Consider the following 19,659-nt stretch of genomic DNA (forward strand, 5'->3'; position numbering starts at 1 on the left):
TCTTGGACCACACTTACTCAATGGAAAAAGCTGGTTATCGAGCAAAACGTAGAAATTGTCTCAAGCCTGATGCTATGTTTAAAAAAATCTGACATTTAATTGATTACATCCTTGATGACTAATCCTTTTAGTCAATAGTATAGTGAACAGTCTAACTGCCAGTTCTCTCAAGCGGTATCTCTGCAGACACGTAATGAATCATTTTACCAACTGTCTGGGTTTCTGAAGGTCCTTACACACAGATGGCTCTTATGAAGCAATCCAGTGTCCTTGAAAAAACAAATACTACCAAATACTACTACTACCATTTTTCTTTTTTCTTTTTTGCAGCAGTGGTTACCACTGGATAAGCACTCAGCTGATGTCAGATGTCAGCCTGAATTTTTGTTGTAGTACAAGAATAACATGGTATCACTCAGAGCTGCTCAACCTGGTCTCTTGAGGAAAACATTGTCACAGTAATGTTTTTATCTAGTCTCCTAAAATGTTGATATAATATTGATTAAAAAAATTAAAACAAACATCTGTAGTACATTGGCAAAATGTACAGTTATTTTCCAACATGACATTTTGTATTTTTTGTGCACAAGTGTAACAGTAAGCACATCTGTATTTGGGAAATGAATAAAATGTAGGTGCTGATGGTCTTGTCATTGTGTATCTATTGTAAAAACATACGACTTTGTAAAATATTTCTGTAGAAATCTATTACTTGCCATTTGCATTGGTGCAACACATTCTTCTTCAAAGACTATTCTGAACACTGATAATCTGCCTGCAGCAGTTGTGCACACATAAGAGGTTTCATATGCCAGTGTGTGCCATAATTCACATTGCGATGATTATCTGGGACTGTAATTATGCTTTCCAAATTGAAGGAGAAAAGGGGACTAATAATTATTTCAAATTATTATTTTTTGATGAGAAGTCTCTGCAAGTAATTCCATAATAGAATACTCCCTCTTTCATGTGTGTTTATGTATAGCAAACTATAAAATGAAGCATGCTGGCTATTTTATTGCATTGAGATTGAATATGTCCTACATCATAGTGTGCAGAATAATCTGCATATGCCAAACCCTACCAGGCAGGACATGAACACTGCCTTTGTCATTTGCTATGCACAACAAGACATAAATAGCCTATTTGTAATATTTTACTAGAAAAAGCACATGATGACATCACCCTAACCAGATAGCCAAGCAGGCATTTCTATGCTCTATACTTTTGTGAGAACATTCAATGGTATTTTTATGTTTTTAACTGCAAAATCAGGATAAAGAATTGACACTGATGTTGTGTTGTTTCAGCATTTTCTAAAATGCATTCAATTTTAGTGTGCCTGGAAGGGGGATATATGAATTGTTTACCCTCTAGTGGCTATGCAGTTTGTTCAAATCAGATGTACTGTATATACACTCGACTCGAATCTGAGTCTGCACATTTGCCAAATACCTCACTTACGGGTGTATTGTAAAGTTACAACCTTATCTCTAAAACTGAACCCTAAAGCCTGGGCATTTCAATGTGGGGCTGAGCTGAGTTATTACTGAGTGTGGCAGAAACTGACTAGGACCTAATTAGCTTTGTTTCACCAGGGAATGGTGGATTTTAGTCAGCCAGGGTTCTTCATTTATCACTGCGCAAGCACCCACCTAGCTGGTCACCAGGTGTCTACAGGTTATCACTTTTCAGTACGATGCCAATAGGAGGAGACACTCCTCTCCTCCATTTGGTACTCTCTGCTGTAGTATGCAATGCATCTTATACTGCGATAAGGAATCACAGTGGGGATGCAAGAGCATCCCCCACAAAACATGAGAGAAAAAATATCCCAAGAAAAGTTTAAAGGAAAATAACTACAAGTGTACCTTTTTTGGGGGCCTACTGGGTGGCAGAGCAGGAAGAGCCACCCAGCAGGCCCCAAACCATTCACTATGTTTACAGTTCCATGGAATATATGTCGCTCTGCACCAACACAACTGACAACATTTTTTATTTCATTAGAAGGCCAAAGAAACTTCTAAAAATAGGAATACTTACATTTCAGAGGTGTATTGAGCAAAATAACAGCATTAAAACTATTATGGTGGTGATATGACATCTATATAATAATAATAAAAAAAAACATCTGAATGTTTCTTTGAGACCACAATTCCGACAACTGCAACAGCCAGACATGGCTGTCACTTTCATACTTCAAAAAATGCTGTGCTTTGTTTTTGTCGATAGCCTCAGGGGATATATCATCAGAACTCAATTTGACAGAGCTGATGTGTGAATGCACATGATGTGTCAGAGCTGAAAAGCTGAAACTGCACATTTGCATTTCAATAACATTTTCTTGCACATGAAGCAACACGATCAATTTCTTCCCACTGTAATGAGTAGCAGAAATCATTTGTCTTTTATTTTACCATTCATGTTACAATTGATCTTTCAACAAATAGGCTGTTGTCATTTGCTATGAGTTAAGTTAGAAAACGGAATACTTCATAACTGAATCAAATTATACACTATTCAGTAGGACACAATTCAGGCTTTCTGATTCATGTATACTTTGTATTTTTGTCAGTGTGGGCCTTACTTGAAAGTATTTTTGTTGAATGCAAGTAGTCATTGCACTGAAATGTGACAATGAAACATCAAATAAGAAATGAACTTCCACAAAGTTCAGGATTTGTTATTTTGGATATTTATTATTGCTTTTTAAAATCATTTTACTGTCTTGAGTAGAGTTTCGGGACTGCTGGGCGGCTCATTTTGTTAAGGCACCACGCTGTGGTGGATGGATGTGTCCCACGGCCTCAGATTGAATCTGGAATGTGCCAACGCCAAAGCTGGCAGTAGCTCCATAGGGTGACATGAAATTGGCAATTGCTTCGACCAGGGTATTGGAGGGTTCAGTCAGATATTGGGCCATGTTTCATTGCTTTCTAGCAACCCCCGCTGGTCTATCAGGTGCCTGTGGACTACATGTCAAAGATGCTTATGAAGGGTGTTCCTCCAGCTCCTTCCTATGTGCGGTTGGCCGGACTCTTTGAAGTGAAAAGAAGCAGCTGGTGACGCCATGTGTTTTTGAGGAGAACTACAGATGTCTACACTTTGTTTGCACATGAACATAGCTGTGGTTGCAGAGAATTAGACATTATTAGTCTGGGAACATCCAAATGGTTGGGAATTAAACTTGTTCAGCCTCATGTTGAGTGCCAAATACATTTTAAAAATAATAAATAGAAAAATAAAATAAAGAGTATCAACTTTGTGCTGAACAATTTCTGAAGTTCCCTTGACTAGAAATTGGAACGCATTAAGTGAAACTTACCTTACACTATATACTACAGAATGTACATAAAATAGAATATTCCATTTTACTATTTTTACTGACCTCACAAAGACAGGTACTATTGATAATCGCGTCTTACATATACACTAGAATTATGTAACACTATTATCTGTAGTTGCAATACAAAGTATCACTGCAAAACCTTGGATCAGTTGTGTCAATTGTTTGAAGATCTGAAGTCATACCTCAGGACTGCACCTTTCTTATAACAAATTAATGATATCTTATGCTTAATAACCACTAATCACAAATTCAACATCAATTCAATTCAAGTCCAAGTGAGGATGCACAATAGTATTTCTCCTCCAGTAAAAGTAAATTAGAAAAAAAAGTGGGCCTAAAAAAATTTAGCCTATATGTGTTGATATTAAAACTGAATTCTGGGAAAAATCATAACAAAAAATTCCCCTGAGGGTTTATATTCTTTATATTTTGAGTCATGTTTAAGGATTTATAAAATTATATCTGCAGTATAACTGAATTGTGCTCCAGGGGTCCCACAATGACTGTAGCTCTCTGTGACTGTCCTATCTGTCTTTTTAAGACACTCTAACCCAGAAGCACCCTTGTGATGCCTAATCAAACATGACAGCTCACAGAAAACAGACAGGAATCCGGGATGGCAGTGAGTGACTTCTGCCTTTGGATTTTGTGCAACAGCTTTTTCTACCAACAATGAGGGTGGTACGCTAGTATTTAATTCAATTAAAGTGTGTGGAATTAAAGCACCGTGGAAGCTAATCCTAAGGTTCTCAGGTAGTGGAGTAGAGAACGCATAGGAGCCTAGTTTAATATTGAGTGTGAGTTCAGTTCAGTGCAAAGGTATTTCATTTGGGAAGGTTTGGAGCTGTGGAGATCCTACCAAAATTAAAGACTCAAGTGAAACATACCTTCCATAACAGTAACATATTCATGAACCAGACAGAAATGTGCTAATATACTGATCAAAGGACCAGAACTTCATAAAAGCAGAGCTCTAAATAGCTCTCTCAATGGCACCCAGCAAAGACACCCTAGGGTACAGCTGGATTCAATTCTGCAGTATAAATTCAATTTATTTCCCTTTCCATACATGTAATTTTATTTCAGTCAGGACAACTCACATATTCAAATATTTACATGAATATGTAGATACATTTTTCGTTTGCCGCTGAATGGATCTGCTGCAGGCATTAGTGCACACCCTATCTAACAGGGAGTACCATACACCTCCCCTACTAACCAGGAGGAATACCAGAAAACTCCGCAGTATCTAGAAGCAGATCCAAATAACAGGTGGTGCTGTTGTGGTGGAGGGTGAGTGCAATTCTGAGCAGGAGCAGTGAAGCATGCAAAGCAGCAGAGGCAAGCCGCACCACTGAGAGGTCTGATTGTTGGTTTAAAAAGGGGCTCCACTGGTGATGTGTGCCTGTGATTGGATGAGGAAGAGAAAAGTGTTGTGTGTATGCAATTGGTTGATTATGGAAAAGCATGAGTATGCGGTTACTGGGCCCGACCGATTGGTCGGCTGCAATTTTGAGTTTTCTGATTGAATTTGCTTTGCGCATTCCATGTGCGCCGCTCATTAGTGCATCGCAGCATACTGCATATTGTTAAATTAAACATATTAAAAATACATTACTCTATCTACACATAAGATTACATATATGGACCTGATATATTTCACATATGCACCACATATTTTCACGTAGATGTAATCCTACTATTCCTTTGTTCATATTTAGATAATAGATATTTACATACATGACATATATTAACTTTCATTTGTAGTGCAGCCTCATTTACAACTCCCATACATACCAGGTTATTGTAATAGCAGGTTCAGGGAACTGGAAAGTCACTTATGCAGACAGGAATGCAGGGCTTGTGTACTGAAGCTTGGGCCACCATGGTAACTATGGTAACACTATGGTAAAATGAACTAATGAGCAGAGACAGGTAAGTGAGCACATATTTTTTAATCAAAATTAAAACAAGAGCAGAGAGAGGGTATCTGTCTGTCAGTCAGGAACACAGAGGATGTCTGTCCCTGATGTATAGCGGGCTGTGCATGTGTTTTCTCCCAATGTAAGAGCCCAACTGGGGACCCTCGTCAAAACAGCATTAGCATCCCTAATGAAATCATTACTGCGGGGGCTTATTCAGTTCATCGAATTATATAATTTACAAGTCCTGAAATGAAAGCCAAGAAGCAATGCAACTTTTATTTTTACAGAATTAAACCCGAATTGACAGAAATGAATTATGACGAGCCCGACTGCTTTGCACGCAAGCAGCGTGTGATTGAAATGAACGGATTCCTCGTCACGTGACTTGAACAGGAACAGGCAGGAGACACAGAGGGTAAGGAGGATGTGCAGCCATCCCCTCTCCCGCTGCTTTCTCCTCCTCCCCCTCCTCCTCCTCCTCCTCCTCCTCCTCAGAAGTCCATGGACATGGAGCGCTGCTGGACGCTGTCGCTGCCGTTGCTGCGGGTGCTCCCGCGCACGTAGATCTCGCAGGGCACCTCCTCCATGACGCGGTCCTCGATGACCTGCTCGGCGCAGTCGTGCGCCTGCTTGTAGCCGTAGCAGCTCTTCTTGTAGGTGCTGTTGAAGGTCTTCATGGGCGGTGGCTGAGAGAAGTCGTTGCGGTAGGGCAGCTCCATGGAGCCCAGGGTGGTGCGGCTCTGCTTGGTGCTGGAGGCCTGCGAGCCGCAGTGGTGCTCGTGGACGCACCGCGAGGCCGTGGACGAGCGGCGGAGCTTGTGGTAGCTCTCCAGCTCCTCCGACAGGTCGGCCATGTCCGAGGAGACCTCCTTGTCACGGAGGGAGAAGAGCTCGTAGTGCGGAGGGTCGAAGACCTCCTGGAAGCCGGTCTTGTTGAAGATGGCCTTGCGGGCCACCACCTTCTTGCGCGGCTGCTTCATCTGGACCAGGATGGAGATGATCAGAAGGACCAGAACCACACCTGCGGACACACCGATGACTGTACCGTGCGTCTTAGTGATCTGGTGGAAAAGCCCATTGGACTTCCTCTCTGTGGAGCAAGAAAAATACACTCAAGTACAAAAAAAAGGTGAATACTCCGACAGCACCCCAAGCATGGCAAAGGAAAGAGAATAATTTTGAGAGTTTATTCATCTCACCCTTGCAGTTATTCTCATCCCAGGGGTAAACACAGTTCTGAACCCCATTGCAAACCAGAGTGTCATTGATACACATGTTGCTGTGGCAGAAGAAGGTATGGCTGGAACAAGGAGCTGCAAGAGATAACATAACAACACTTTCCATTCAAAAATCCCAAGCAATTAACTGTCATTATCTGCACAGACAATGTAATGCATAAAATATATATACAGTTCCTGCAGTCTGCAGCATCCTGCAGTAGAAGGATGCTGAGCGTTATGCGGTGCAGTATAGTTTGTTAGGATGCCCATCACGGACCCTAGGTGAGAATCGTGACTGAACTGGCTCATGGACTGTGAGCCGTTCGATAGGAGAGTGCTGCTAATGGAACGTGACTGCTCTGGTCAGGAGATGAGCTCCCGCAGCTGGTTTCATGGCCTCTGAGAGACACCTCTCTCCCCTTCTCTCGCCCCTCACCTCCCCGGTCTCAGCCGCAGCCCCTAACTGCCCGCCCCATCAATCCTGCGCCGCGCGGAGGTTGGGTTAAGAGCCGGCCCAGCGAGGCCTCTCCTGCGGTCCGCTAAGCAGGCCTGACAGCTGAATGAAGGGCTGGACTGCGCCACCCCGTCTCCCGCTAAGTGAGAAGGGCTCCCGCTACTCGCGACTCCATCCAAACACATTAGAGATCCCTCCCCTTCAGTCTGGCCCTCTGCCTTTCATGGGTCTCCCAGGTGAACGCCTGCAAATCAGGGTGTGTGGGGAGGATGGGTATGCAATGCATGTTGTCCATCAGTGTGTCAAGGGGGCATGAGCTGCTGCCCACTGCTGCATGGAGCATGATCACTTTTATTCATGATTTCTAGTCCTTAGAAGATGGCACACTCAGGTCTGGGTAGACTTTAAGTGTGAGTCATTATGACTGTGTGTGTGATTTAAAAAAATATGTCATCTGTTTATTCTAATAAGTTAGTTCTACTGATTAAACAAGCCAAAATTAAACGTAGTGATAGTTTTGTTTCTTTTAGAGGAAGATAGCTCAGAAGGGTGAAGAAATATTTAATAGCCAACACCACTACAGTGCCCGGTGTGAAGCCTGTTGAGACTGAATCAGATCAATTGCCGCAAGTAAATTACACTTCAAATTGGATTGAAAGGCCTCACCACACTGGCTTGAAATAAGAAAATCTATACGCTGAAGAACACAAAGTCAATACACCACTTTAACAACTGTAGTTTCAAGCCTCAACCATTAGGGGGAGACTGTTATCTTGAATAACTCTCGAAAGACTAACAGACCTAAGATAATGAAGGTTTTTCCACTTAAAGATATTATATTTGAATGCACTATGTCTGTTACAAATACAACTCTTAATTTTTATATTATATAACTTATAACTTTTCATAACAAACATTTCCTGGACAGAAAAAAGAGCTATACATATATAGATAACATATTTTTTTTAAAGTGGAATTCCTTTTCTATTAAGACCACATTAAAATAAAATTATATGAAACAAAGAAACAAACAAATAATAAAGTGGTTTGATTTATTAAGCTTAACTGTCCCCAGTGTAGCTAACCCAGTTCCTAAAAATATACAGCACGATGTGAGGGGAAAAAGTTAAGCTTTTCAAACCAATGTGCCCTAGTTTTCTTGAATATATTGTATATATAAAGGAAATCAATTAAAGCTGTGACTGACCCAGCCACATGGTATAGTGCCACTGTTTCCTGCATAGTCCTACTTAAATATTAAACCTATTAAAAGTAAATAACTTATGATTTATGTTTATAACTATTTTTATCTGTCATTTCCTTTATTTTCAATGTTTTTCCAAAAAGTCCCACTTTGTATAAGCATTGTGGTGAATTCACAATGTGATTAACCTGCATTTGTTTAAATGGGCACCTGAATTGAACAATTTTTTAAATGTAGCAAGTAAGTATAAATTAGTTTACATGTGCACCATAACTTAGTATATTCACTGTTATGTAAGTTGCTCTGGATAAGACCATCTGCTAAAACAATGCGATGTCAATGCACAGCTGAATATTCCTGTTTTGCCTGGTCAAAAGAGATAAGGACCACAGAACACTGTGAGGATCTTACGGTCGACAAAGGAGGTGAAGAGCATGCGGAAGCGACTGAGTCGACTGCTCTCGTCCGCCCACATCCGGACCACGCCCACCTCGCTCTCCAGCATGATGTCATTGGCCACAGTGCTGCAGAACTTGGCTTTCAGGTTCTCTATGGCACTGCTCCCATCGTATACTGCCACAAAGTTCTTCTTGCACTCGTTGGAGTTCTCCATCTGGTACTCCAGGAAGCGGAGATAGATCTGCGAATGGAGACAGACCACATCAGAGAACGGGAGAAGCTCTTAAAGGAGATACACATCACAGTTTAATGGTGTTTAATGGTGAAAGCTGGATTTTTTCTTGTCAGCCAGACAAGGATTGTGATGATGAGCATATCATGTATAGCCTTTTTTTTACTACAATTCCCATGTTTTCATCAACTATCAATTGTGTTGCATTGTGTGCTGGGTCCTTGTACTGTGTTTTGTATTTGTTTATATCACGCCAGTCAATTCAGGGAAAATAAAGTTATCCTAATCAATCCATCTAAACAAAATTTTATTCAGACAGAGCTCTGCCCTGATTCAGAAAACAACTGCAGTAGTAGTAATTGAAGTATTTCCTTCACCTACTCCTACATCACCCTATCATCTGTCACTTGGCTTATCCAGTTCACCTCCCTTGTCTGCTCTAAAGAAACCTGAGTCTGATTTTGGCCACAACTGAGAATCCCTGGACTACGTAGGCCAATGTGTGTCATCGCTTCAGTGACCCACTTTTTTCCAGCAGGAATGAGAGGTCTCAGATAGCACGGTCACTCTCTCTGAGCGGCCAAGCAATCAAGCATACTGCACAGGAGAGGAAGCTCCATAAATGTGTGTTTTTTTAAAGATTGCAGTTTCATTTGTCTGCTTACAGATCACTTCAAATCTATTGATTTGGTATGCTCAGACAGAAGAGAAATGTTATTTTACAGTCCAACAGAGCCAAGGAGGATGTCACCATGTCACTTCAGCATCAGCTCTGCAAATTGCTTAGCAGAAAGCAAACATTGGTACAGCGTTTACACTGCTTTTTCATTACTGCTTCTGCTGTGGCTATGGAGTCTTTCCTCGTTGCAGTCCAAACATGTAGGTGAAGGAGTAAGCCATCTACATTCAATTATAATATCTCACTACATAGCTAAAACCCCCATTCTATAGTCTGTAAGCACTATGTACTTTTTTGATATGGTATATGTTGAATTGCTGGATTGACTCCAATGAAATCCAATGGCTGGAGTGCTGCTCTGGGATTTCTTCCCAGTTGTGCTGATTCTGCCACACCAGTTACTGCATCACTGGCCTCTCACCCGGTGGAAGCAGTGGCTCAGTTGACGAAGGAGTGTGCAACAGCAGGCTGCATCCTATGGCTTACAAATCGCTGGTTTGGCCCTGGACTGTGTTATTGGCTAATTATGAGTTGGACATAATTGGTGTAAGCTGGAAATAAGATCTCCACAGTTTCTGCCACTATAGCTGGGTTAGCTCCTCCCTGTGACAGGAACCCATGAGTAAGACACACATCAGGTTGGTGCAATCTACCCTGTAGTGCTAAGCAGCAAATAGGATGCAGTACAGTCCCTGTCTCATTAGTGAATGTAGCAGAGGTGTAGCAGGGCTCCTTGTGTGGCAGTGGTTGACATAGTGGTCTGAGAAGCACAGTTCCCAACTCCAAATTAGGGAAAAAAGCTAAATCCGTCAATCAACACAAATGCCCTTTCTGTTGGTACAGGCTTGTGAGCTGGATATATTTTGTCATTACAGATGTATTCTGAAATTCAGAGTGACATGATCAATCACTTTTTTATATCAATATTACAGACACATTCTTCATTTCAATGTAAATGATTTTCATTACTTTCCAGTCGCTATTATAGTTATCCTTCCCGGTAGAAACTGCCTGAAGAATCTGTTTGAATCAGTGTGCATTACAACGAGAAGAGATGAGAAGTTGGCTAATCAAATATCTCGCAGCCGGAAAGATGTGGAGGGACAGGAAATGGTGCTGACCTTGGATTTAGGTGGAGCACGTATCGTCCAGATGCAGTCCACTGCATCAGTGGAGCCTATCTTCTCTTCCTCCTCTACCTGACTGGACTGGATAATCCCATCTGCACCTCCAAGCTCAAACTGACAGTCTGAGGAGAGGGTGGGGAGACACAAAGAGAGGAGAGAGAGAGACAGCGAGAGAGAAAGAGAAAGAGAAATAGCCTCCAGTCAGCTAAAGAAGACTTCAAATCCAATCAGTCCAACCACTGAAATATTGAGGCACTTGCTCACCTGGAATTGGATTTAATATTCCTCCCACGTGGAGACGAAAATCTGGGTCTGAGTATATGAAAAAAGACAAGCCCCTCAGAGCAGCGATATACCAATAATACATGAAGGTGTAGACAAGTGATCTCTAGCAAAGGCCCAGGAGGACCGATTAGAAGTTGGTCATCTTCAGTGATACACTTATGAGGATGAGGACATGCTAACAATATAATGGTTTAATTAAGTAGTACTGGAGCTATGTAAAGCTCTTGGGTATTGAAATCAATCAGTCACTTAACAGAAATTAAGTTCTTCAGAAAATGAATGGATCACAACATCTTTGGTGATGCTTGAGGTTTCCCAAGCTGAAATTCTCTAGGGCCAGAGCTGAAGTGAAGGAGGGTGGTCCCTAGGGGGCACCATACCTGCGATGAAGGCATATTTGACACGGAAGCCCAGGCCCTCCAGCTCCTCATCGCTGGTGAACTTGACCCACATGAAGCGGCCGGTGGACGTGACCACGCCCGGGCTCTTTGGCCCGCAGAAGCGGTCTATGAGGGGCGAGAAGCCAAAAGGGCCGTCCCGAATCTCGATGTGGTCGAAGCGGCACTCAAAGGACGGCTCGATGTAGTACGTGTTGTCGAAGGCCAGCTGAATTCTCTGACGGGGGAGGGCTATGGTGTCGGGCAAGGCAAGGTGGGTGGGGGAGAGGGGTGGGTAAAAAGGGATGGGAGGCATTTATTTTCAGATAAAAGCACTCGGCTTGCACCAGGGAATTAATACGCCTGCTCTGCCCAGAAAGGGGAACATTCCCAGCTCCTACAGGGACCTGTCATATGCACACACATTCTCTTTTTTGCTGCCTGTCACCAGGCTTCAACTACACAGAATAAGTGACACCTTAATGACACCATGTATAAAAGGAACACTAAGTGGATTTATCAGCTACAACCAGCTGTCAACCTCTGAATATGAAGAAAAAGCCTAGATCACTGTCACATGAATACATATGGCTCCCTCCTGAAAACCTCAGGTCTCTGAATGCGGGTCAAACAGTGGGATCTAGGCGATGACTGCTATGACAGATTATCTTCAGGTGTTGCTAACAGGATGAAGCCATGAAAATGGTAGCCATGGAAGAGGTGCACAAGAAGCAACACAAAGAAAGAAATCTGTACACTGAAAAGAACGATTCACATTGGTCGGAATGCACATCACAGGCTCAAACTCCAGGGTAAGCAGGAGGATGGGTCGGGTATGACACTACCCACTGTTCTGTTCATGCAACACAGTTACTGAAAACTACAGTCAACACTATTATATATAACATTTGGTTGTTATGTTTTCCCAGAGGCGTATATTTACAAAGAAAATGATTTCATTCTCATAACTGAATTTTCTCATTAAAATTGTTGATACAGTCAAGGAAAGTTTTATATATTTATACATGTTTCAAATGTGGAAAAACTACACAAAACATTCACTACTTTGCACTAATATAACTTGGAATGTCCAAACGTTCACATGCAGTGTGCAGGACATGTGGAACCCTATGTAGTAATTTCAAAATAAATACTGCAGTTAATTTACCAAGATGTCTACCAAGATTGCAGCATGACTGAAATCAATTCAACACTGCTAACCATTATATTCGATGCAAATGAGGGTACAAAGTTTATATAAAGTGTTTACTTTTAATATATCCTTTTAGCACTTTAAACTTTGGTTTGGTTTGAAAAATAAATGTAAATACATAATAAACAAAAAATTGGGATGCTAACCATTTATAAAACTAATGTATCTCTAAATAATATCAATTTAGCTTCAAGACATACACTGGTTTCCCCCTGAATTCACTGAAGCACAGAAAGTTTTAATCAATTCACTGCATGAAATCCAGACTAGTATGACACATAATAAACAGATGAATCATTTTCAAGTCATTCTTTTTTAGCTTTGTTTACATAAGTTCTTGTCCCTGATCCTCTCCTTTATTGTCTATTATCATTATTATTTCTGTGTCTGTGTTGGCTGACTTAAGCACATGAAAATGCGACCAAGAGTTGCCTTGTAGAACCCTTGTGCGGCTTATAAGTCATTATTCCTACTCAAAAAAATCCTTTCTCAGCACACACAAGTTCCTCGGTGCTTCTAGAAAGCTGTTTTCCAAATTACATGACTTGAAAAGAGCGCTAACATTGATTTCAATTCTACATCGTAAATTCTGTTGGGCCAGACAGAGGCATAGCACAGAGAAACTGTCAATACGAGCTTGGACTTCAAAAGCGCCATTGTTCTGGGGAATCGGCATGCAGTAATTATGAAGGACAGAAGCAGAAGTGTCAGCAGTATCTCCACCGCACCTACCTTCCAGGATGTAAACGCATTCCTTGTTGGGGGGGTAGGTGTCCGGGTAGTTGGGGGAGGTGAACAGTCCTCCGTTGGTTTCTCGGATCCAGGTGCCACACTGACCAGCGGTCTTAGTCGTCTGACCTGCATTCTGAGACTCTGGGGACAGAAGTGCTGGTAAATACTATATTTGAGAGAAAGGCACACACATCAGCCTATGAAGATAAAGAGATTAGCTCAAGACATGCAAGTTTAAGACACTGCAACATATTTGCTTCTTTTTCTAAATTCAAAATAGAGCAAGAAACCTTGAAATTAATAATTATCAATATCCTATTGTAAATTAAATCCTAGCAAGCATTATACAATAATTTAAATAGCAATATTTTATATACAACATAATTTCATAATAACTTACAATATGACCAAAAGTCATATTACACTACAATATACTTGATAAGACACTACAAGAAGAAGCAAACCTTTAGTTTTCTGTGCCAGTGCAAAGCCTTCTTCTATCAGGATGAGGAGAACCCAGGCTGCAATACAAATCATGAAAACAGATTTTTCAGATTTCCAGAACATTTCTATTCAGAAATTAAGAGCTGATAAAATACATTCCCTTTAACTATGTCACATGTATGACAGCATTTACTGTTTGGTTGCTTCATAAATGCATTGATTTAGACTGCATTACAAAAAAAATCTGTTTCTATACTGCTGTTCATATCACCTTATTTTTTTGCACTGATCTGTAAGTTGCATAAAATAGTGTATGCTAAATGTAAAATGGAAATACAGCTCAAGCCTTACTCCAAAAGGATGACAAAAAACTGGCTTTAGTATTTCCCAGGAAGGGCCTCATATATATACCATATGCCCTGTCTCAAGAGTGACCATTCCGGTTCGGAACTGGGCTTGTAAGTCAAAGGGTTTGATTACTAACCAGTACACTGCCCTTATACCCTTGAGCAAGGTACTTAACCTGAATAGCTTCAGTCAAGAAATACTCAGCTGTATAAATTGTAAGTGTCATCTGTGCGAGTCAGTCTGAATGGAAGTGAAATGTAATAGGATGAAGTGAGGAAATCACTGTGCAGCTCAGCTGGTGAACAGAGCTCAGAAGAGTGACAAGGAAGGAGCCAATGGCAATGGCCGCAGAAGAAGCTCATGCTTGCCTGTGCTCACCAGGAACCATGGATGACACTACAGGGATGAGATGACCCTTACCAAAAAATAACAATTTCACATGTGAATTTAATATTTTCACATGTGAATTTAACATTTTCACATGTGAATTAAAATATTCACGTGTGAAAATAAAACGGCACAAGTGAACTGGGCATTTTCAGGACTGTTTGGAATTTTTCACATATGAATGAAAATTTCCACATGCGAAAACAAAACATGAAATCACATATAATTCAACATTTTCACATTCCACTGACTTTTTCAAATGTGAACTACACTTTTTTCATATGAAAACAAAACATGTGACTTGAAATAGCGTAGGTCACATTTCCCCACTCTCATCTCATATGCGGTATTATTTTTATATTCACAAAGGAAAGCTGTTAGTATGCACAACCAGCCCAAGTTGGGCTCAGGTGAAGAATGAAAAAGGCAAACTCCAAAAAGGGGGAAAAAAAAGCAGACCTAAATGAACCTCCCCTCACCTCTCACAGCTGAATAACACCAGAAGCTATTTGACAGTCCTACTCCTCAGCTCTCACTACCTGCAGTATATTTTTTATTATGCTGCTGCCAGACTGCATTCACAGGAAAAATTAGTAAGACATAAAAGAAAAACATTAGCTAACACCACCCGCAAAATAAATCTCTGTAGATTTGTCCAGCTGTTTATGAAATTGTTGGCTAAAACAAACAAAAAGTTTATACAACTTTTCCATTGAAGAACACAAGCACAAAATGAATGTGTGTTTATGCAAACAAATGCATAATCTGTTATCAGTTCTGAAGTCTAATTAAGGAAATGGTCCTGATTTTAATGGTAATGGAAGAGAAATAGCAGGTAAGACTGACAGGAACCTCCATCTACCCCTCCAAACAAGCAAAATGCAAACAATGAATCATGATTTTTGGATTTCCAGACATGCCGATATGACAGATGCGTGGTCAAAGGCTCCATATAAACTGGTGGATCTATGGTTGATCTTGTTCCATCGCGGGCCTTTCATCACAGTATCTGGTCAGAATATACTCAGTCTGAGGCAGGGGACTCCCACCTCTGTGCACCATTCCCACTTCAAACAGATCGATAGGGATCTGTGGAAATCCCTCTAATCCGCAGCAATTCATGGCATGCCGTCACCAGCCCAAATGGTCAAGAGACATCTGATTTACTCCCTGTCAATGTGCGTAAAAGGCACGGATCAATACGCAAATGCCCTGCATTAATGTGTAGGGAAGAACAGAGAAGAAGGCTTCTACTAACTGAAAAAGATCTATGAAAAATATTCCCAGTGAGACTAATCAAAACAGGCATACGTTTCAGCAAAACATGGACAAATCTGTGCAGTGTGGTATTTTCTTTCTTTCTGGACTGATCTATTTAACAGGAGACAGAATAAATTCAAAATGGGTATCCACCAAAAAGATTTAATATCCCATTGTGCCTGGCATGTTGTACGCAGATGGTATTACAAGGGAGCATTTACCGTTGTTTTTTTGCAGTATGTTTTGGTCTAACTGATTCAGACGGTTCTGACTAAACTTTGGTTGCTATTCACCCCAACTGTCAGACGTGGAAGGGTTAACTGCAGTTAGTGAGTGCACCCTCATGCATTCAAACACGAGTCGCTCAGTGATAATAGCACTGTAACAAATTGGATAAGGCATGTAGTGCTGAGATACCTGAGTGAGACATAGAGCACTGTGGCACGTTATTATCAACGCGCCGACAGCCTCAGTCCATGCCACCTCTGTGTGTATTTTATGCTGTGACACTGTGCTTACCAGATAAGTCATTATTAGTTTACCAGAATTGGAATTAAATAGGCTGTATCTTTTATATCAAGGCCACCAGCAGGTCCAGGTCTGACAGATTTCATTATGAAACAGCATTATGCAGAATGAATAGAGCACTGTGTATTGCGAGAAGAAAACCAAAGGGCACTGTCTCAGACAGGGTTTAATGGGAACACTACCAAACTGAAGACTCCAGAGACAGCGCTAAGTAAGGGCATGATGAGTCAATTAAATAAGCATGGTAAAAGGCCATAGGAGGTCTCTTTCTCTTTGCAAAAAGAGACGTAATATTGGGAAATGTTTAAGGGGTCGATTCTTTTCCAAAGCACCTCGTCTTGGACAGGGAGATGGATGGAGCAAACTCAAGCTTGATTGATGAATTCCTTGAGTAACTGAGAAAATTGGCATCGGCAAACAGAAACTACCAGTAAACGCAGAACACAATTGATCCAATTGATGGATTGCAATACAGCAATGTATATCACTGGTCATTTGTGACAAATCTATTACCTTTCCTGGAATAAAGGTAGGTTGATTTAGATCTGTGCTTAAGTGCAAATAACTTGGTGAAAAAACACAATAACAGGAAAACTATTCCTTCATATGAGTGCACATGGACATTTCCCGACATTATGATTACTATTAAATTAATTATATTCTCTCTACTACTAATCACTAGTGTAATACATTACTATTGTAACCAATGTGATTTCCAGCTCTTAAAATAAGCACACAAAACAAATAACCTGTGTTGTATATCAGTCAGGACAAATTAACGATATTTAAACGCATAACATTAAGCACACGGCCCACCCTTTGAGAAAATGATCAAATCTATTTCTTTCTTTGTCTTTCGACTCAAAGGTTCGATTCTCAGTTGGGCACTGTAAGGTTCTCTGGACATATTATATAGGCTATATTCCGTTTTTTACATTTATGTGACACTTACGGCAGTGCAGTTGTATCAAACTGGACTTGTAAGTAGAAGGTTACAGGCTTCTTCCCTCCAAATTATTTCTGTCAACCACCCTACGTGATATTTCAATATTATGCAAAAAGTGAAAAATATTTAAGTCCTGTAATTCTCCCTGGATAAAGGAGAATATAAGAATGGCACCAGCCGTCGCAATGTAATGTTGCTCCTAAGTCCTAACCCCTCTACAATATTCAGGACAAAAGGCTGGAAGTATGGAATAGATCTTGATTATCTGTTTCCCCAGAATCATGGTTACTTAGGAGAAACATATTGGCCAAAATCTTCTACAGCACAAACCCCCCATACAAAACGCGGAGAGGACGCCTAAGTGTTCTGCGCAATTTATCGCTTGTAACACGTTGAATAGCAGGCCTATTGATATTAACAACTTTAAACTTTGATAAAATGTATCGAATGTGGCCTTCTCATCAGATGTAGAGTCAGCGGGAGCTGTCACTTCAGAACCATCCACTGGCTCTGCCCTCATTCCATGCAGCGTTGTAGCGAGTTCAAGCAAGGCATGTTTTATCACATATCGCTGAAGCCGTGAGTTGTCCTCACGATTTAAGAAAATAATGATTATTCTCAACAAAGTTAGGAGCTATCTAGGAATATGACCTGCACAATTTTATTTTAATTGATAAACCGAAATAAATGTATTGTTGTTCAATTTTAATATTGTGGATAGCAACACATCATTGCATTTTAGTTTTTTCTTTTGTTTGTTGCATACTTTGGTATTATTGTGGCAGTTTAGTCTACCTATGTCAAATTAAATCAACAGAGTTTTAATCTTAACAGCATATGTTAAATTAATGTGTAGGCTATGAGTTCTCTAAAGAATCTATATCGACTTATTTTCCTTTCCCAAATCTATAGGCTACACGGTGTCAATTGGCCAGAGACATATTATCTGTAGCTGAACCGGGCTTTGGGTGAAAAAAAACAAAAAACAAAACACCACCTTATTGAATAAACACATTATTTGCTCAGCCTCACGAAGGGTGTCTTAAAATGGTTGATTTTCTCCCTCCCTACCCAAATGCCCCTCCAAAATATCAAAAAATAAAAAAAATAAAAAAAATCCCCTGCAGGTGGCGATCTTATTCTGAATGTTCTGTGCCAAGAGTAAGCAACTTGGTGCAAAAGGCGGAATCGTGAGTAAAATAACTCACGAAAGGGAGAAAGGGAAAAAATAAGTTGCTAAATAAATCTGTCATTTCAATTCATTTAAATTGCGCGCTGCTCCTTAAAATTTAACAGTTATAACCGGGTACGGTTTGAAAACACTCCAGTGTAAATTATTCACAGACATCTCCACATCCATTCAAATACTCTACCCTCTGATCACAACCCGAAGCCAGTTCTGCGAATTAAACTCACCTCCGTGCATTTCCTCTTCCTGTATAATTCCGAATATGTTAGCCTTCTTTAATTGTTGAACTTGCTTTATCTTTCCATGTTGTGAATCCAAAACGAAGAGCTGAAGAGCTTGCGTTAAAAAATGCAAACTTTCCTCAATCGCTTCATACCATCCTTTATGCAGGATAAAACCGACTCGGAATTTTCCAGGAGAAAGCCAACAGCTTCAGTCCCTCCAGAAATGTATTGTCCACGGCTTTTAATCCCATTAAGAAAGATGCAATATAATTCCAAGTGTACAATATGCATTCGCGACGGCAGTTCTTGTAATCCAATAACACACGAGAGAACGACATATGTTGGGTGAGCTCAGTGAGTTTCCTCAAGATGAACTGAACCGCCGGGTCCAAACGAGGCTCTTTTAAGCTCTGGGCGCTGTTTGCTTGAATGAGCAGCTTGTACGCATGCACCCTTCTCTCTGAGTGAACAATTCCTATGGCAAGTTCACCCACTGTAACATACCACTAGACGCAGATGAGGAGTAATGAACTGGAGCCACGCAAGCGTGAGAAGACATAATTCTCTCCTTTGTAGGCTACACACGCACTAAATGTGTAAATCTCCTGTCGCAGCATTGCTACCCTGTTGCACGGATGCGTGCCGTCATACAGCACGTACTGTGAATGAGCACGCACACTTTATTTTGTGTTTATACATTTTTATAATACAGAAGTCCAAACCAACCCCGAAGACCCCCCTACAATCACAGAGCTTCAGGTGTAACAACATAAACAAGACCCAAAGAAAACGAGATATAACAAACATCAGAACATAGTTCAGACTTCGACATGTGAACTTAAAAATTTTAAACATTTTCACGCAACCATTTGAATGGGAACTAGACGCAGTAATCGTGCGTTTTACTGTTGCAACAGATACTGAAACTGCCTTACTTAAAGCTCAGAAATCCATATTTATTTTAATGTAAGACTGCAAAGTAAAAATAAAGAGTAAACTCAAGTCATGTTCTCAACAGACTCAAGGTCACCTCAACCAGTTTTGAAACTTTATTTTCAGACCATCCATTCCAGCGTCAGAACAATATAACATCTTACAGTAAAAGTTCACATGCAACATTTTCCCTCCAGTCTCTTT

The 19,659-nt window shown here is 40.6% G+C and overlaps 1 protein-coding gene across 1 annotated transcript; it reads right to left on the reverse strand.

The window, feature by feature from the left end:
- Positions 1–5,285: 5,285 nt before the first annotated feature.
- On the reverse strand, positions 5,286–19,108 carry LOC118214882 (neuropilin and tolloid-like protein 2). The gene is made up of 9 exons (XM_035395165.1): positions 18,526–19,108; positions 13,661–13,717; positions 13,197–13,337; positions 11,255–11,503; positions 10,854–10,901; positions 10,584–10,711; positions 8,564–8,792; positions 6,474–6,587; positions 5,286–6,364 (listed from the first exon to the last, which is right to left on the reverse strand). Exons 1-9 carry the CDS (start codon positions 18,533–18,535, stop codon positions 5,766–5,768), a joined length of 1,575 nt encoding a protein of 524 aa, XP_035251056.1. The 5' UTR covers positions 18,536–19,108; the 3' UTR covers positions 5,286–5,765.
- Positions 19,109–19,659: the final 551 nt, after the last annotated feature.

The sequence above is a fragment of the Anguilla anguilla genome, chromosome 16 (genome assembly GCF_013347855.1).
Source record: "Anguilla anguilla isolate fAngAng1 chromosome 16, fAngAng1.pri, whole genome shotgun sequence".
NCBI classification, from domain to species: domain Eukaryota; kingdom Metazoa; phylum Chordata; class Actinopteri; order Anguilliformes; family Anguillidae; genus Anguilla; species Anguilla anguilla.

Bases quoted from the DNA above. Each gene is read 5' to 3' on its own strand.
- LOC118214882 (XM_035395165.1), bottom strand. The intron at 13,338-13,660 runs GTTTGCTTCTTC...TTCTGTCCCCAG, and splicing joins ACTGGCACAGAAAACTAAAG to AGTCTCAGAATGCAGGTCAG. The intron at 8,793-10,583 runs GTCAGCACCATT...CTCCATTCGCAG, and splicing joins GTGCTCCACCTAAATCCAAG to ATCTATCTCCGCTTCCTGGA.